At 48.1% G+C, this 18,483-nt stretch overlaps 1 protein-coding gene across 10 annotated transcripts in view; it reads right to left on the reverse strand.

Moving 5' to 3' along the window:
- The window catches only part of Rimbp2 (RIMS binding protein 2), a 175,658-nt gene that overhangs the window by 26,506 nt on the left and 130,669 nt on the right, over positions 1-18,483 (reverse strand). For all 10 annotated transcript variants that reach the window (XM_055605908.1, XM_055605904.1, XM_055605911.1 and 7 more), the window contains 7 exons: positions 17,810-17,886; positions 16,258-16,367; positions 12,729-13,541; positions 6,964-7,115; positions 4,786-5,241; positions 1,864-2,010; positions 260-418 (listed from right to left, as the gene is read on the reverse strand). In XM_055605908.1, the coding sequence (XP_055461883.1) occupies positions 260-418; positions 1,864-2,010; positions 4,786-5,241; positions 6,964-7,115; positions 12,729-13,541; positions 16,258-16,367; positions 17,810-17,886 (1,914 nt within the window). The remainder of the gene's footprint in view (positions 1-259; positions 419-1,863; positions 2,011-4,785; positions 5,242-6,963; positions 7,116-12,728; positions 13,542-16,257; positions 16,368-17,809; positions 17,887-18,483) is intronic.

The following is an 18,483-nucleotide window of genomic DNA, read 5'->3' on the forward strand; positions in this document are numbered from 1 at the left end:
TGTGGGGAAAGGTCTGCCCCTGTTATCTGAGCATGTAAGGCTTGGGTTAGTTCTGCTGCTTGTAATTTTATTCCCACTACAGTACTGGCTGTGTTCAGGGGTTCCAAATGGATCCCCCAAACTCCAGTACCCAGACCTCTTGGCAAAGCAGACAGGGACAGCAGGTTACTCCTGAATGCAACCATGGAATCATCCCAGCAAAAAGGCAGAATGGAGCATCCCCCAGATGTGGGCGCCCTGTCATGAGCTTAGTGCTCACCTTGAGGGCGTTGTGAGAGGTACCACTGGGCCGACGTCGGCCCCCATCCTCCAGTTGCATCTCTGAGTATAGCTCCTCCTCATCCTCCTCCATGATGTCCGACAGGTCTGAGCCCCGGCTGCTCTCTGTGTGGTACTCATCTCCATGGCAACAGTGGGGCTATGGTCAAAAAGGAACACAGATGGGACTCCTTCCTTCCTTCGTTCCTTCCTTCCTTCCTTCTTACTTGCTTTCTATTTTTATGTGTATGGGTGTTTTGCCTACATGTATGTCTGTACTCTATATGTTTGCTATTGCCTGTGGAGTTACAGATGGTTGTGAGCCACCATGTGGGTGCCAGGAATCCAACCTCCAAAAAAAAATAAACTATTCTTAACCACTGAGCTATCTCTCCAGCCCCTGATGGGACATCTTGTGCACACCACAGGCTCCCAGACTATCCTGCCTGAGTCCTGGATCCATATTTTCCAGTTTGTAGAGCCCATGTGACAAGGTACAATATGCACAGCTTGTCTTGGTGAGGGAAACAAAACCTGACCCGACAACGTTGTCTAGGCAGCAGAGAGAGGACAGCACAGGTCACCCCACTCTGACAGGCGTGAAGATCCTGGACTCTGAAGGAGACAGAGCATGCAGCATTGATAAGTCACATCAGATGACGCTCAATTTCCGCTCTGTCAAGTCTCTGCTTCTCTACTTCTCTAGCTGAACAGAGGCTCAAACCCAACACTGCCAATCCAGGTGGCTGAGAGCCAGGGCACCCATGTGTACAAGGTCACACAAAAGGACACAACAGGGCAGGAGGTCACATAGGGTGACACTGAGGGCTTGAAAGGAACCTTTGTAAAGCAAACAAATGTACACATATGTGCACATACATACAGAGACACAAGCTTGTCTGCATATATATGTGCACACAAGAACAGACGTAGAAACATGCTGACAGGCACATACCCTTACAGAGACACATAAATGTACAGGAACACTGCTGATGTGCACATGCATGTCCACATCCACACACACATGCACACACAACTCCATACACAAGCACTCATACACATGTACACAATGATACACAGGAATTCAGTTGCATATACTCACATAGCAAGCCCATGTGCACATGCTCCATATACCAGCACACAAATAAACACACTCATGTCCTTACATACCAAACAGACAAGTAGATATGCGCACACACACACAAGCATACATAGAAATACATAGAAACACACACACATGTGCACCTACATAGACACACAGGAACACATTTTCACATATACACACATAAGCACTTACATGTATCCACAGGTGCACACACAGGAACATACATATCAAGCAACACCACACATAAACATGCACAGGCATGACAGACAGGAACATACACACCATGCACACTCATACACACACATGCACACCAAATAAGCACAAGTGCATACACAAATGCGTGTGCACACAGACACTCTTATGCTTGGGCACACACAGGCATATCTGAGCACATGGGCACACCCAGGGCAGGTTGGGGCAACGTCCTCATGCCTTTAAACTCCTATGCATCCTGCTAAAGCCTCGGCCAGCCAAGGGCTGATGCAGGGGTACGCTCTCACCTGCTTGCCCAGCTCTGACCCTTTCAGGAAGTCATCCACAGACGTGCCTCTCCTCTTGACCTCGGGGGAGGCATAGCCATCCTCCTCATCTGAGTTGGCATATTGCCCAGCACTGCTTTGCTCTAGAAACAGGCTCCTTTTCTCTAACTTGGAAAGAGAAAGGGACAAAGATGAGCAGGCATATGGGGAGGGGATGGAGAGGGTGGGGGACATGCTGTTCTCCTGGGCCCCAAGTGCTGAGGCGGGCACAGAGGTTCCCAGAGGTACCCTGGGAGCCCTGCAGCCTCCCTCAGGGCAGATGCAAAACAGATGCTGAGCTGTGCACATGACTTAAGCACATGACTCCAGGCTGCTGCTGGCAGGTGGTTCCACATGAGGTCCACCCTTCCCAAAGCCAGCTATCCCCTTGCCTCTCCCATCCCTGAGGCCTGGGTCACTCTCTGCTTCACTAGAGGGAACCATAGACTATAGAGGAATCTTAATTCAGATTGTGGCTGCTCTGACAAGAGATCATATCCAATGATCTTCTAGGCCTGTGAGATCTGGCTGGAATACAAGCACACCTTTAATCCAGCAGACAGAGGCAAATAGATTGGAGTTCAAGGGAAGCCTGGTATAGAGCAAGTTTCAGGTAAGGAAAAGCTTAGGTCCACCTGTGGTGGTACATGCCTTTAATCCCAAATGATGAAGGTAAAGTTAGTTTGTAGAAGATAGCACCCATGTTTGAAAATGATGTTTAATTGAATAGCAGAAAAAGTGACAAGTCAGAGAATGATTTGATAGAATAGGATTACACCCAGCTCTCACTGAGAATAGAGAGGAAACAGAAGCTATTTAAGGGAGCAACACAGAATAAGAGAGAGGGAGGAGGCAGTTTTACCTGGACAGTAATAGGGAGACAGGCTGCAGAGAGAGAACAAGCTAGACACGGGTGAAGACCAAATGAGCTGGAGATTGAGGAGCCAGAAGATTAGAAAAGATTGCTGGAATTAGTTTGAGGCCAAGCAGAGCAATGCAGGAGCCAAGAGAAAAGCCAGATTGAATAAGTCAGCTGGAAGAGGAGTTTGAGCCAGAACAGCTGACTTGAACCAGCCAGCTCAGAGCTCAGAAAGAACAAGAAAGGGTGAGCCTATTCTGCAGTAAGTCTCAGAGGCTAAAAACCTTCTAGGTTGGATTGTATGGAGGCTAGAAGCTTCCGGGACTAGAGCTAGGTTAACTAATGGAGGCAATAATCTTCGGAAACACTGAAAGCAGGTGAACAGAAGATACTTTTATAATAGACCTCAGTGGAAAACTTTGTCTTCCATTGCTTGCCTCACCTGGCTTTAGTTTGGACAGTGACCATGGCATTGAAGCAGGAGCCTGGGAAGGATCTTTGGCCCAGCCTAGCAGCTGCTGGGCTCTCTTGGGAGCTGCTCTGAGGCTGCACTGGGCCCTCAGCTATATCACCCAGTGATCCCAATGCAGGCCTGATTCCTGCCTCACTGAGCCTCAGAGCACCTCTGAGAATTTTGAATTTTTGGTTTCTTTAAAAAAAATACAGAAATACTTTAAGAATATTTTTTCACTTTAATCCCAGGTTTAGGGATATGGGACTGCTTCGGACTGTCTGAATTAGCTGACTATGATTTGCCTAATGCTCTAGCAGAGGAATGGTTTTGCCAGCTACAGATAGTTGTGTGACTGTGTGATCGTTGGAATTTCGGGAACTTTCCAGAGGATATACAAATGCTAGGCCCCAAGAGGCAGGTTTGGTGGTTGTTGACCATTTAGGGGAGTAGGTGGCAGCTTGTTAGTAGCTGTCCTCAAAGAAGAAACAAGAAGAAAAAAATTAGATTCAAGGATCTCTCTCCCTCCCTCTCTTTTCCCCTCTCTCTCCATCTCTCTCTCCTCTATCCTTCTTTCTCTCCTATCCAGTGACAGGGAGTTAAATGGAGCAATAAAGAGTGGGAAAAAGAACCCACCAAGTAGCAAAAACCAGTTACAAGCGAAGAAGTAAGAAATTAGATTCAGGGATTCTGCATGTCTGTCTGTCTTTGTCTCTGTCTCTATGTCTCTTTTTCTCCTTTCTCCTTTTTCTCCTATCTAGTGAGTGAAACCAGGGGAGTAAAGTATGAAAAAAGAAGAACCCACAAAGTAGCAAAGACTAGATGCACCCTTCAAGCAGAGGCCCCAAGTTCGTGTGTATGTGTGTTAAGTATCAGTAGCCACTGTTGAGCAAATAAGATTTCACAGACAGTCTGGTGCTCTAGTTTCTTAAGAGGTGCAGGGCCTTGGGGTCATGGTAGTTCTGTGCCCTCGTGGGGATACACAGGGCTCAACGTGTATTAGACATATCCTGTCAGGCACCTGCAACGCCAGTGCTCACCCTGGGCTGTAGATCCTCCCTCTCCTGACTGGGCCCTGGCCAGATGCAGCCTAATGGGAGAGAGTGCCTCGGCCTTAGCAGATGGTCCCAGGGATCACCATCCTGTTGAGATCCACAGGACAGCCTGACAATAAGAGGATCCTGCTGGTAGGTCCTGCTGCCTCCTCAGTGAAGTCTCCTCAGGCTTGCCACAAACATTTGGGCATGTGGCAAGTGGAGACCTGGGAGAGATGGGAGGGTCCTGGGCCAGTTCGGTCCTGGGTCTGACTCACCCAGGCCTGGTGGGGAGGAGCACCTTATAGGTGGCTTCAGAGTGCACATCTCATTGCTCACATTGAAAGCACGCCCTAACCTCACTCAATCTCCACAGTTCCAATACCTCCTCCTCCACCCCAGGAAGAAAAGAAAACAGGCTCTGCCCATTTCAGGACAACAGTGCTAGGGTGAGGTCTAGAGTACTCGTTGATAGGTCAGTCTCTAGCTGCCAGGTGTAGGGGTCACACCCCACCCCAAGAGTCCAGGGGCCACCAGCCTGGTAGGAAGATACAACTTACCCTGTTGCTCTCAGCCACCCTCTGTGCAGCCTCACGGGCCATGGCCTTGGCGACGGTGGTCGACACAGGGGCTCCCTGTGGCTGAGGAAGGATCCGGCTGGGTGAAGGTGACCTTCTACCTGGGCCGGCGCTATGCATGTCAGGTGGCTCCAACATGTGGCCGTGGGTAGGTCCGGGTGTCCGGCTCTGCTCCCAGGATTCGTCCACTCTGACGTGGGGGCCCAGGTGCTGGTCTTTGGTATCCGTGTCGCTTGCTAATGGCTTTGGTGGGGGAGCAGTCCTCGGGTGGGGGGCTGGAGGCACCAGGAGGTCAGGGGGAATGGTGGCGAGGGCAGAATCCACGGACTCCCCCTGCGCAGACAGGGTGCGCACACTCACGGCCTTGGCCTCCAGGCTTCTCAGCCGTACCAGCTCCACCACCGTGCTGTCTGCTGTGGGCGCGATGACCTCAGCCACCTGCACACAGACAAAGCCTTGTCACAGACTGTCAGCACATTCTGACCCAGTGGTGGCCTCTTATAGCCACATGTCTGGCAGAAGAAGACCAATATCTTTAGCCCAACATCTGGCCCAGGCCACTCGCAGAACTGGCAAAGCCGAGATGGGAGCCCAGGACCCAGGTATGCTGTGAGATCACAGCAGCAGAACCTCCTTCCTCCATCTCTGGATCAGATGCAGGGTCTCATGGGGCTCTGAATGGGAGCTTGCTTACTGCCCCCGATGGAGGGGAGGGGGAAAGAGTAGAGCAAGTGGGCTTTCTGGAAGTGCATGGAATCTGCTTTCAAAGATCATAGAGCATGCGATGTGAGAGCCTACAGCCCGCAAAAGGTGAATCAGGTGAGAAGTGGCTAGGGCCCTCACACTCAAGTCAAACAGCCTGTCATGGAAAAGAAGAATGTGGTGGCAACGGTTGAGGTGGTTTGAGCAGGAATGGTCCCCAGGGGCTCATGAGCTTGAATGCTTAGTCAGCAGGAAGTAGTACTATCAGGAGGTGTGGCCTTGCTGGCAGAAGTCTGTCAGTGAGTTTGGGGTTTAGATTTCAGATGCTCCAGCCAGGCTCAGTATCTCTCTCTTCCTTCTTTCTGTTGAATTCTCTGCTACCTCTCCAACACCATGTCTGCCTGTGTGTCACCATACTTCATGCCATTTTGTTGATAATGGATTAAATCTCTCAACTGTGAGCCAGCCCCAATTAAATGTTTTCCTTTATAAGAATTGCCATGGCTAGAACCCCTGCACAGATGTAGCTCATGGCAGTTCAGTGTTCAAGTGGGTTCCCTAGTAATGGGAACAGGGACTGTCTCTGGCATGAACTCAGTGGCTGACCCTTTGATCACCTCCCCTGTGACGGGGGGAGCAGCCTTACCAGGCCACAGAGGAAGACAATGCAGCCAGTCCTGATGAGACCTGATAGGCTAGGGTCAGATGGAAAAGGAGGAAGACCTTACCTATCAGTGGACTGGCGGAGGGGAATGGGAGAAGAAGAGAGAGGAAGGGTGGGACTGGGAGAGGAAAGGGGAGGGGGCTATAGCTGGGATACAAAGTGAATAAACTGTAATTAATTAAAAAATAAATCTTAAAAAAGAAGAAGAAGAAAAAAAAAGAGTTGTCATGGTCATGATGTCTCTTCCTAGCAATCGAAACTTTAACTAAGACAACAGGGTACTGATGAACAGAAGCTTTCTAGAGACTTCCTCAGAATAGAATTTCTGCTTCATGTGCCAGGACATGGATGGCAGGCTGAGATGGTGGGTTCTCCACTCAATGGAGTCAGAGATGCAACTATTTCTCAGAGTCCAGATCTGGCCACCTGTAACTAGAAGGCTGCTAGGTGGGTCTTAAGTTGACAAAGAACAGTCTGTTAAAACTGGCAAGCCAATCATTGTCTAGGAGCCTGATGCTGGTGAATTCAGAGGTGAAGTGTCAGTGTTTGGTGGAACAGGGCATTGGTGAGGGAGAAGAGAGGACGCAGGACCCAGTTGCGAACCAAAAAAGGCGAGGACTTCTCCACCCTCAGACTTGTGGCAGTCAGTCCCTCAGAGTAAAGACCTAGCTGGGATCTCACGAAGGCTGGTGGAGACTTGGAGCTGGAAGATCCTCAATTTCTGCCCCTGAGAATTTGTCCCCTCCCTCCATAAGCCTGTCCTTGCAAGGTGGGGCTTCACACTCCATGCTCACCCTCTGCCCTTTGGCATACACGCCGTATCCTGTGACATTTGCTCCATTGGACAGTCCGGTGGGAGTCAGTGGAGGGGGCTTCCAGGAGACCTGAACAGAGGCAGCTGTGGCCCCAGCGTGGACAGTGACATCTTGTGGTGGGGCTGGGGGTCCTGGAAGGATAGAAGGAACAGATGAAGTCAGAGCATGGCCCTTGGGTCTTTTTTCAGTTGGTCTGTCACACTTGGAAATGGAGCCACTCATATGACTGACAGGAGAGGAAAGTAGAGAGAGAGTACTACTAAGAAACTATCGATAGCAAAGGCAAATATTCAGATGGATGCCAGCCTTAGTCTGGCATTTATTCGCCTGCATCCAGGAAAGGATCCTACTTTGCCTCTGAGAAACCTGCTCTTATGCCCCAATTGAATGGGCCTCCCTCTACCAGGGAACTAGGAAGCCAAGCGTTCTTGGATGGTTCCAGAGGAAAGATAACCCTTGTCCACTTCTCTTCCCACCTCTCTTAATCCTTCTCCTCCTGGCTGTTACACCCCCCTTCTCTTCATGTTCATCATCAGACTCTAGAGACAGCAACCTTTGACCTCATACTACTCATCAAACCCTTCTATGGAACTGGAAAAACTCAAATTGAAAGAGCCCAGCCTGGACTCTCTGATCACCTCCCCCCTGAAGGGGGCAGGGGAGAGCCTTACCAGGCCACAGAGGAAGACAATGCAGCCAGTCCTGATGAGACCTGATAGACTAGGGTCAGATGGAAGGGGAGGAGGTCCTCCCCTATCAGTGGACTTGGGGAGGGGAATGGGAGAAGAAGAAGGAGGGAGGGTGGGATTGGGAGAGAATGAGGGGGGATGAGGGCAGGGGCTACAGCTGGGATTTAAAGTGAATAAACTGTATAGATAAATAAATAAATAAATAGATAGATAGATAGATAGATAGATAGATAGATAGATAGATAGATAGATAGATAAATGGTAAAAAAAAAAAAGAAAAAAACAAAGAAGAAGAAGAGTAAGAGAGAAAAAGAAAGAGCTATATATTGCAAGGGTCCAGACTGCTGGCTTCCTTGCAGGCTGACATCTTGTAAACTAAGCTCACTAGGTCTAACCAAAAAAATAAAATAAAAAAATGGTGTCCAGAACCACTAATTGAGGTAATAGCTAAGTACTTTCCAGGTCTCCAAGCCATTCCAGTGGCTGTGAAGGAGTTGATCTGCAGCTTGGGGTGGAATTTCCTACTTCTTAACCAAGAGTCCAGATAGCTTCTGTTTGGAAGGAATGTGCTCATGAACTCATGAGGAAGGCGGTACATGTCACAGACCTGTCCAAGGCATCCCAGAAGAGAAACCACACACTGGGGAAAGTCCACATGCCAGCCATCCTTTGCACTTTGCATGCTTCATTACTTGCTCCTCACCTGAGTACTAGGAGTTCTCCACAAGTCATTTTGTAAACGAGGAAACTGAGGCTCAGAAAAGCCACTCCGCTGCCCAGTGTTAGAAGCTGAATTCTCTCTAATTCGTACCTGGGCCCCAATGACACAGGTCCATGGGATCCTACTATGATCAAGATCTCAGAAACTCACCTGGATCAGAGTCCATTTTTTCCTGGTGGCTCATGTGTGACCTTTGTCTAAGGAAGGTGTGTTCAGAATAAGCTTCAAAAGCCAAAGCCCTTCCTTGAGAAGTATTCCAAAGGTAACAGAAGGAATGACAGCTGGCTCATCACAGAGACAATGACAGGTCAACCAAAGGTACTATGGCATCCTCAGAGAAACAAGTCATCCAGGACCCAATTCCATAAGCAAATATATTTGAAAGATGAAGGCTACTTCGTGAGTTACTTTAGATAAACAAAAGCATAAGGAAATCTAAAGGGAACCCATCTGGGTTAAAAGGAATTGACAAGTGGGTGGGAATACGGGCTGCAGAAAGGAAGGCAAAAGCACCACAGTGTAAATGGCAGATGCATTAGGAAATATGAAAGGCCATTTTTCTCAGATTCTTCACAGAAATCATTATTTGAATAAAGAGAAAAACAGCATATTAAGGGCTGTGAAGTATCACGGGCTGTTTGAGCTAAGAAATTGGCTCTGGAAGGGGGGTTGCCCCCCCCCCATCTCAGACCCAAGTATGTTTGGCTCAAAATTTCCTCAAAAATCCCCACTGTGGATCAGGCTGGCCTGACTCTGTAACAGAGAGAGAGAGAGAGAGAGAGAGAGAGAGAGAGAGACCAGGGGCTCATACACGGAGAGAAAATTCAACCTGAACATCCAAGCTGCCTTAGTTTCCCCAGTCCATTTCTGCTGGATGATTTAAGCCTCTGGTCAGTCCAGCTACCCCAGTCACCTTGGCTGGATTTGATGATGTGTTTCTACCTGTCCATGCTTCTCACCATCTACTGACTATATTTAATGAACTCATTCAAATTTGAAATTGCGACTATGGTAATTATTCTATAGACCTTTTCTATAGAGAACAGGTACTTACAGCATTGTGAACAAAAAATATATACGAGCAAAATCAAAAGAGAACTAAAGGACTTGTGTTGTAATTTTAGGCATTTAAACAACATGCTATGAGGGGGCTACAGCTGGCGTGCAAATTGAATAAAATGTAATTAATGTAAAAAATTTTTTAAAAATAAATATGTTATGTATATATGTATAAAACCAATCTCTAAAAAATAATACATATGTTATTTACCCCCCCCCCAAATCTATTAAAGACAGAGAATAAAAAAAATAATCTGGAAAACTCTGTAGTTGGGGTTGGGAGTGGCTGGGGTGGATTTGATCAGAACACATTGTACACCTGTATGAAGGAATACATACAAAATATTTAAAAAAATAGTTAACCCAGGAGAAAGCAAGAAGAGGTTAACAATGATGTAAAGAACAGACAGGACAGGTGCAAAAAGGCAGACATAGACTTAAATCAAGTCTATGATGAAAAGTAAAAGAGACAGACATTCCAATTAAAAATCACAGGTTATCAGGCTCTGGCAACTCAGAGATCCTACTGCACGCTTCTCCAAAGAGGCAGGCTTAAAGTATAAGGACTCAGAGAAGCCGAAAGTAAGTGTTAGGAAAATAATACATATAAGTTCTAGCTTAGGAAAACTCCAAACAGCCAGGAGCAGTGGCAGGAACTTATACTCCCAGCCAAGGCAGAGGCAGGTGGATCTCTTTGAGTTTGAGTCCAGCCTCCTTTATAAAGCGAGTTCAGGACAGCCAAGGATACACAGAGAAACTCTGTCTGTGGAAAAAAATAAAACTACGAATGCATGACCATCAGACAAAATAAATTTAAAGACCATTAGAGAGAGAGAACATTGTTGGTTCTAAGAAAAGACCATCAGGGAGGGCTCACACTTTTTTTTTCTCTTCCTTCCTTTGTTTTCATTTCTTTCTTTCTTCTTTTTTTTTTAAGACAGAGTTTCTCTGTGTAGACCTGGCTGTCCTGAACTCACTTTGTAGACCATGCTGGCCACGAACTCACAGCAATCTGCCTGCCTCTGCCTCCCTGAGTGCTGGGATTACAGGTGTGCGCCACCACGCCCAGCTGAGCTCACACTTTCAAATACATATGCAGCTAATAAATAAACTCCAAAATGCATAAAGCAAAAACCAAAGTGAAAAACAATTATTGTCTATAACTAATAGGTCAAACAAATAAAACTTAGGGAGAAAATGGAGTGCTGGAAAAGCAATTTGACTGTGTTATCAGTGTTCTTCAAAGCCCCAAGGCACACATTGCTTTAAATACAGCAGGAATATTCACCAGGGAAGACAATATCTATTCAGCAGGTTTTAATACGTCTGAACTCACACAAGAAACTCTGTCCAACCTTGAAACAATTAAATTAGAAACCCAATAATAGAGACATGTTTTCTTTTTTAACCATCAAAATATTTGGAAACTAGCCAATCCTCTCATAATTAGAGTTATGAAGAGTCTTGGCTTCTGGGGATCTGATGACCTCTTCTAATTCCCTGGAAAACTGGAAACATACATACCCCCCCACACACACACAAAGTACTCATAATTTTAAAAAAATAAATCATTTAAAACAAGTCTCATCTAACCATAAATACTAAATAAAGTTCAACCCTGGAAGTGTAAAGTTATTTAATATTCAAAAGTAGATAACCATCACATCAACTGAATAAAGAATAATCATGACTTCATGGATAGAGAGATGGCACCTAATGAAAATTTAATTCAATCTTGATAAAACTCTGGGTACACTGGGGGCAGAAAGCAAGTGTCAAACTCTAATGAAGAGCAGTGTTCTAGTTTCCTTTCTGTTGTGATAACATACTGACAAAAAACAATTTGGGTGAGGAAAGGGTTTATTTGACTTATACTTCTATACTTACCCCATCACTGAGGGAATTCATACCAAAAACTCAAGCAGGAACTTGATCCAGAAGCCATCACTGATTACTGGCTGGCTCTTTGTCTCATACTTTGCTGGCTTCCGTATACAGCCTAGAACTACCTGCCTAGGGAACAGTGCCTGGGACCGCTTATATTAATTAACAAGCAAGACAATTTCCCCCAGACATGCCCATTGGCCAATCTGGTCTAAGCAACTCCTCAGGGCTCTCCTCCAACATGACGACAGCTGTGCCAAGTTGACAGCTAAAGCTAACTAGAGTGCACAGTTACAGAGTTCCCGTGCCCAAAGGCCAAGAATAAACAATCCCATAGTTTTCCATTCATCCAGGAGCCAGAAGCAAGGCAACGGTGGCCAGCAGAAACCATAAACCAGTGACAAGAACCTGGTTGCAAGTACAGGACTCACTTTGGTCTCATTATAGTGTCTCATGGAAGACATGAACAGGGACACTCTCCCCCTGTCACCATGCACCCCTTTCTCTGGGACCAACTTCCCCCTCACTCCCAGAACACCTCTCCTAGGCAGGCTGCAAAAAAAGGCCCACGGTGAAAGGGCCAATGAGCACTTCTTTACAGCTTCCCTTAACCAGGGACCAGTCCATGGGTGTGACCAAGTTTTCATGACCTACTTTGGTTTCTTTCTCATCTTCTCCCTGAGGACAGTACACTGGGCTGATGGGACACCACCAAGTCTTTCATTATTCTCTTGAACATAAAAACACCCATAAGTACATATTCACACGTATGTGCCGTGTCCTTGTGTGGGCTGCCTCTGCCTTCAGAGGCCTACTAAGGTGCACACAGCAGCCACCGGTATCACAAGCACTCAGGAGACTGAAGCAACAGCTCCCTGACGTGAGAATGCTGGATCCTGTCTATACCAGAGTAGACCTCCAGAGCCTGATGCGTTCTGTCCCCAAGATTATTGGAGAAGGTGGAAAAGAGCACACTCCCTCCCACTTACAGCCAAGAAGGCAGGGGAAGGATAGATTTGCCCTGTGGAAGCATCAGTGACAACTTCATGCTTTGCACCGTCCATCAGTAAGCATTTATTTATAACCAAAACCAAGAAAGAAGGGACAACATTAGAAGCTATGGGCTCTTCAATTCATGATTCACATGTTGTTGGAGGAGGTATGAGGTGTAGGGTGTGGCTTTTCAGTCCCAGAGGTGGCCTCACCCCCCTCCCATCTATTACATGACAGCCCCTGATAGGACCAAGTGCTAAGGGCACAGCCCCAAATGCTCTCCAAGAGCCAATGCAAACCCATGGACAGGTACCCACACTCTGCACCTCCCAGGGGATTTGAGGGTTTTCAGGGATAACACGGACTCCTGTGGTCACCCCCATGAGGATATGACTCACCTGCAGGCAGAGTGGAGAACTCCACACAGGCCTCCTTCTTCTCCCTCTGCTCCAGCGGCAGCTGCCAGGGCATCTGGTGTGGCTGAGCCAAAACCTTCACCTTGTAGGCCATATTGGGCCTGAGGTTGAAGAACTGATACTTGTACCTGGCTGCCTTCACCACGTCCAGCTCCTCCTCGTTGAGGAAGATGACATGGCTGTAGTTGCTGTTGGTAGGTAGCCATGAGAGCTGGGCAGAGACCTGTGTGATGTTGTCCACGCGCAGCTGGGACGGGGCCACCACCACATCCTTGCCCACCAGCAGCGTGCACTGCAGCTCGTCCGAGTTGCCCCGGCTCGTGACACACTGCACGGAGATGCGGTAGGTGCAGGCAGCCGTGTTAAGTTTCTCGATTAGCGCCTTAGTTCTCCTGCCCAGGGCGAGGCTCATGCGCGTCTCCTTGTCCACCAGCACATTGTAACTACTCACGGTGCCCCAGCCGGGCGGCACAGCAGGGGGCTCCCAGCCCACGATGACACTTTTGGCAAGCTGTTTGATAAGGGTGATTTTCCTAGGGTAAGGCACAATGTCTTCTCCGATGTCGTCGATGTTCACGTCCAGACTTCCCCCACCGTTGTCAGTGAGGCCCGAGTCCACATGAGTTGGGGAGTGAAGGTGGAGGATGCTGTCACGCTCCAGGCTGATGCCAGTGTGGTTGAGAAAGTTCTGGTCCTGTTCACTCCCCAGAGTCCCAGCCAACCTCGACTCATTGTCCTGGATAAAATCCACAAAGTTGGAGGGCACCAAGCCCCTCTGCCCATCCAGAAGCTCTCCTGTTGGATACAAGGACAGACATTACTCACCATCCTCCAGGACCCTGGGCCCCATAGCACTGGCACAAAGCAAGGTGTCCCGGAAGTCCACATACCTGTCCTTCTGGACCCTGTCTGCAATAACCCCATCCATCACCACATTTGCTCTCCTCCATCACCCCTATGAGAATCTGGGTGTGCACACCAAGCGCATGCCCGGAAGCTCTTCACGAAGGAGTAGAAACTCATGCTGACTGAATGCCCAGGACTGGGATAAGGCTGGCACACAGCTGGTGCTCAGTAAATGCTAAGACCAACAAACACGCCAAATCCATGGCTTTGGGAGATGAAGAAATGCCTGTCATTTTTGATCCTGTGATCATGTGAACAGGGATTTGAAGGTAGCTCCCTACTGAGTAAGTCACCGAAGCAACTGTGTTCCTAGAGTTCACCTCATGGGAAAGGAAAACACTAGATTGGGCATCAGAGTCATCATCTTCAAGTTGTGTGGAATAAGCAAATGCTATGCAGGTGGATTCTGTAGAGCAACACACACACACACACACACACACACACACACTTGATTAATGGGCTCAGATGGATGCTCATGGCAGAAGTTGCCAGGAGAAACTATGTAGAAGAGCTGTGTCTTCCCCATTCACACAGTCTATCTTCCAAGAGAGGCCAGGTGATCCTAGATCTTCCTCACCTGACCTCCCTGCCTTGCAGGAATCTGTGAGGTGGCCTATAGAGGGCAAGTCTGGCACTTAATTAGGATTTTCATCCTGTTCCTTACCTCTACTTAGGGTATGGGTCCTAAGGCAGTCATTCCTTTGTACCAAAGTCAGTCTGGAACACGGAAGAGATAATGGCAACAATAACGATGGAGGTGGCGGCGCTAATAACGACAGTATGGCGGTGATGGTGGAAATGGTGATGGTGGTGCTGGCGACGATGGCAATGAGTGTGGTGGGGATGGCAATTATCATAGTTCTGATAGTGGTGATGCTAATGGACTTTGTGCTGGTGGTGGTACCGAAGAGGGAGGTGATGAGGGCAATTATGATGGTGGTGATAGCGAGTATGGGAATGGGTATGGTGGTGGTGGCAGTGGCGATGGCATTTACTGAGCCGTGTGCCAGGCTACATTCCGAGCACTTCCTAGCACTGTGCACTTCTGAGCACTTGTGTGACAGAAGCAAGTCCCATTGTCACATTGACCAGAAAAGCTTGAGTTTTGAAACCCCTCTGAGCGAGGCCCTTGGAGCCTTTAGCTGGGCATAAATCATGATGGGAAAATTTCAGGCTTCAACCAGGCCATCCACCAGTGGAACTGCGCATTCTGTTGACTCTGCAGTGAGAACTGTGGGGGGAATGCTCATCCAGAGTCACAGTGCTGCCCAGGGAGAGGGCTGCCCACCTTCCCAGCCTCAGCTTATGATATCACAGGAACAACACAACCTCCCATGAGCAGACATCTGGAAAGCCAGGCCCAGAGCTCCCAGGCACTCTGAGAAACAATCCAAGCTCATAAAAGAGAAAACTAACTCAACAAAAGTCCCTCCCGCTCAAGAGATAAGGGTGAGATGAGGCTTTCCCACCAAAAAAAAAAAAAAAAAAAAAAAAAAAAACCACAAAAAAAACTCCTATCTAGAATCAAAAAGTGGGGCCTGGAGAGATGATTCAATGCTTAAGAGCATGGGCGCTCATCCAGGAGACCTGGGTTCAATGCCCAGCATCCACACCATGACTTAGACACACCTGCAACTCTAGTTTCAGGAGATCTAGTGCCCCCTTCAGGCCTCCACAGGCACTGCACACATGTGGTGCATACTTAAAATGCAGGCAAAATGCTCATATACATAAAATAAAAATTAAAATAAAACCATAAAGCTGTTTGTGGAAACCAGGGCAGTAGTGCCACTGTCAGGCTAAAAGCCAACAAAACAGAAGCCTTCTGGGTGGACAGCGCCCAGTTCCTGTCTGTAAACCCTAAGGAAGTGGTTCTCAACCTTCCTAACGCTGTGACACTTTAAGACAGTTCCTCGTGTTGCGGTGACCCCCAATTGTAAAATTATTTTTGTTGCTGTAATTTGACACTGCTGTGAATCATAATGTAGATATCTACTATTCAGGATAGCTGATAGGTGACCCTCAGCTGGCTTGCCACTCACCCCCTGTTCTAGGGGGTGAGTGGATGTGAGAGGACGGTCAGAGTATGAGGCTGGACCCTTAAACCAATGAGAGTCTTAAGTCCTCAAAAGACAGAAAAGATCTTTTTAAATGTTTCTCTTGGTAGAGCATTGCAGGATCTATAGTCTGCTGTTGGCAGGCGTTCTCACTGTGTATGTTAGAGGCCACCTAGGGAGAAGTCCCAGTGCATAGGAGGTAGCACGCAGGCTATGCGCAAACATGACATGATTTTAAAGGGGGCTTGAGCATCCTTGAGGTTGAGCATCAAACTATTCTTCATGGATAGTAGGAGCATCTATCAGAATCAGTGTCAGCACACAGCTGCCCCACAGTTCTACCAGGATGAACGCCCAAGGCTCCCAACCATCTATTGCCATTAACACCTAGGAAGCCAGCTCCACTCTCTGGGCAATCACAGAGGGAGGCTGGGACCTCTGGGGACAAGGAGAGACAGAACAGAGAGCAAGCATCTCCCAGGGCCCTGGCAAGCCGGTCATCTGCATGGACCAAGCCAGTGCCCACCAACTGCAGCAAATCCACAGACCTTCATAGAACCCATCCTCATCCATGTCCCCATAGACGTAGAGGTACTTTCCAGCCGTGAGAGGCAGCTCGGCTTCCGGGTTCTCATTGGGTCCGTCGAAGGGGTTGTAACTACGGGAAGAAGCAGTTTACACGTTAGTAGCCCTGGCCAGGGTCTGCCGGCATGTGGTTCTTCATGTCTGTTACATCACAAATGGTGCCCAACTCATGCTAGGGAGATCCTATGCCTCCTCTCAAGTTTCCTCTTGGCTAGCTCACACCAACAGGTGAAAGGTAATTGTGCAGCCACTGAGGTTCCCTTTGGGTCTGTGGACATCTTGTCCAGATATCTTGTTCCCAAGTGTCTCTTTCCCCTGAACAATACATTTCCAAAGTAATGAGCTAGCCCGAAGAAAGCGAATGCTATTGCTTCTATTTTATATTATTTGTTTCTTTATCTGTATGTGTCTGGGTGTGTACGTGTGCACTCGTTTGTGCAGTGTCTGCAGATGAGGGCACTGGGTCCCCTTGAGCCAGAGTTACAGGCAACTGTGAGCTGCCTGAAGTGGGCACTTGGAATTGAACCGGGGTCCTCTGGAAGGGCACTGAGTGCTCTTGACGGCTGAACTGTCTTTACGGCCCAATGATGTTGTCTTTAAATATGTTTTAACTCATTGAGGTAAAACAACGTTATACATGCTACTCAACATTTTCTGCCTGACAATGTAGCATACTCTATTAATAAGTCCTAAAGTCTGCCATCGCCTTTTACTTTATGTGTAGTATTCCACTGTTGAGATCACCAAACTTATTGACATTTTCTAATGTCACATGTAGTCATTGATTCTAATGCCTGGCTAATGTATTCAGTGTCCCAGCAAATGTCCTTATGACATATCTTTGTACACTTTCACAAAGGAAAAAAAAATCAAGAAACTGCATTTGTTTAATCAACTGTATGCCCTACTGAGTACTTTTAAAATGTGATGCCTGGGATTTCTGCTAGCTTATAGAGGTGGAAAATGAGAGGCGTCGATGAAGGCCCTGGGCTCAGTCTCCCCTGGGCATTCTGTTTGCCACCTGTTGTGTGCTGCCCCCCATAAAGATCTGTCACAAGCTTCAGTTCCTTGTCTCTGTGAACATGGCCTCCTTTGCAATGAGGTCCTTGCACGTGTCCCCAAGGTGAGAAGCCATTTTACTCACCAGGGTGAATATTAATACCCGAGACACACGAACACACAGTGAAGAGGGGCCCATGGGAAGGTGGAGGCGGAGACTAGATACAGCAACAAGCAAAGGGCACTGAGACCACCAGCACTCGAGAAAGGCCCAAGATCCACTCTAGAGTCTTCCTGGGGCCATGACTGTGGGGTGCCTTAGTTCATCATGACCTTTGGAGCTGAGAGAGCAAACCCCTGTGTGCTCAGTTTGAGACACTGAATCATAGCAGTTGATGGGGGCGGGGCAGGGAAGAACAGGGAGAATTCGGGGGGGGGGGGGATTGTGCACTGCTGCCTCTCACCTGCTTCTTCTGCCCCAGCACTCAGTGCGGGGGTAGGGCGTCACGTCCCTACCTGTAGCGGGCGACACACAGGTGCACCTTCCCCGAGCTGCTTTGCTTGGAGTTGTTAGAGTTCCGGTCATTGTCCATCTGTGAGGCAGTGATCGTAGCTTCCACTTAGTGACACTAAAGACTGCATGCTCCCCCACCACCACCAACACAGTGACAGGACACCTTCCATGGTGACATTCAGGAAGTCGGCCTGCAGCTTCACTGGGCCCCATCGGGAAAGCGGCCCAATCTGTGAAACTCTCGTGAAATGGGAACCGCCTCCATAGACCTTTGCTGGGAATCCTAGACTAAACATCAGCAGAGACTTGGGTGCCTTCCCCCTGTACTATAACCTAAGACACCTGAATGTCATGCCAAGAAGCTTGTGGAAGAGAGGGGTGACCACATTCTCTGCTTCTGGGGGCTTTTGCTATGGAGGGCCACATTTGCCATGTCCAGTGGCATTCAGTAAGCCAGGAAGCCCTACATTAAAGGAGAGGCCAAGAGCCCTCTCACTTCATATTTGCCCCCTGCCGTCAAGGGCTCTGCAGAACTTAAGGACATGCCCCCAGAGCTCTCTACTGCAATAATCCCAGGAGCATGCACTCTTTCCTCAGAAGGATAAAGGGGAAATTGAATAGCAGTGTCCTGGAGAAGGCAGGCTCCTCTCTCATCCCATCTCTGAAATGTCTTTCT

This window comes from Psammomys obesus, unplaced genomic scaffold, assembly GCF_907164565.1.
Source record: "Psammomys obesus unplaced genomic scaffold, mPsaObe1.curated_primary_1811, whole genome shotgun sequence".
Classification (NCBI taxonomy): Eukaryota; Metazoa; Chordata; class Mammalia; order Rodentia; family Muridae; genus Psammomys; species Psammomys obesus.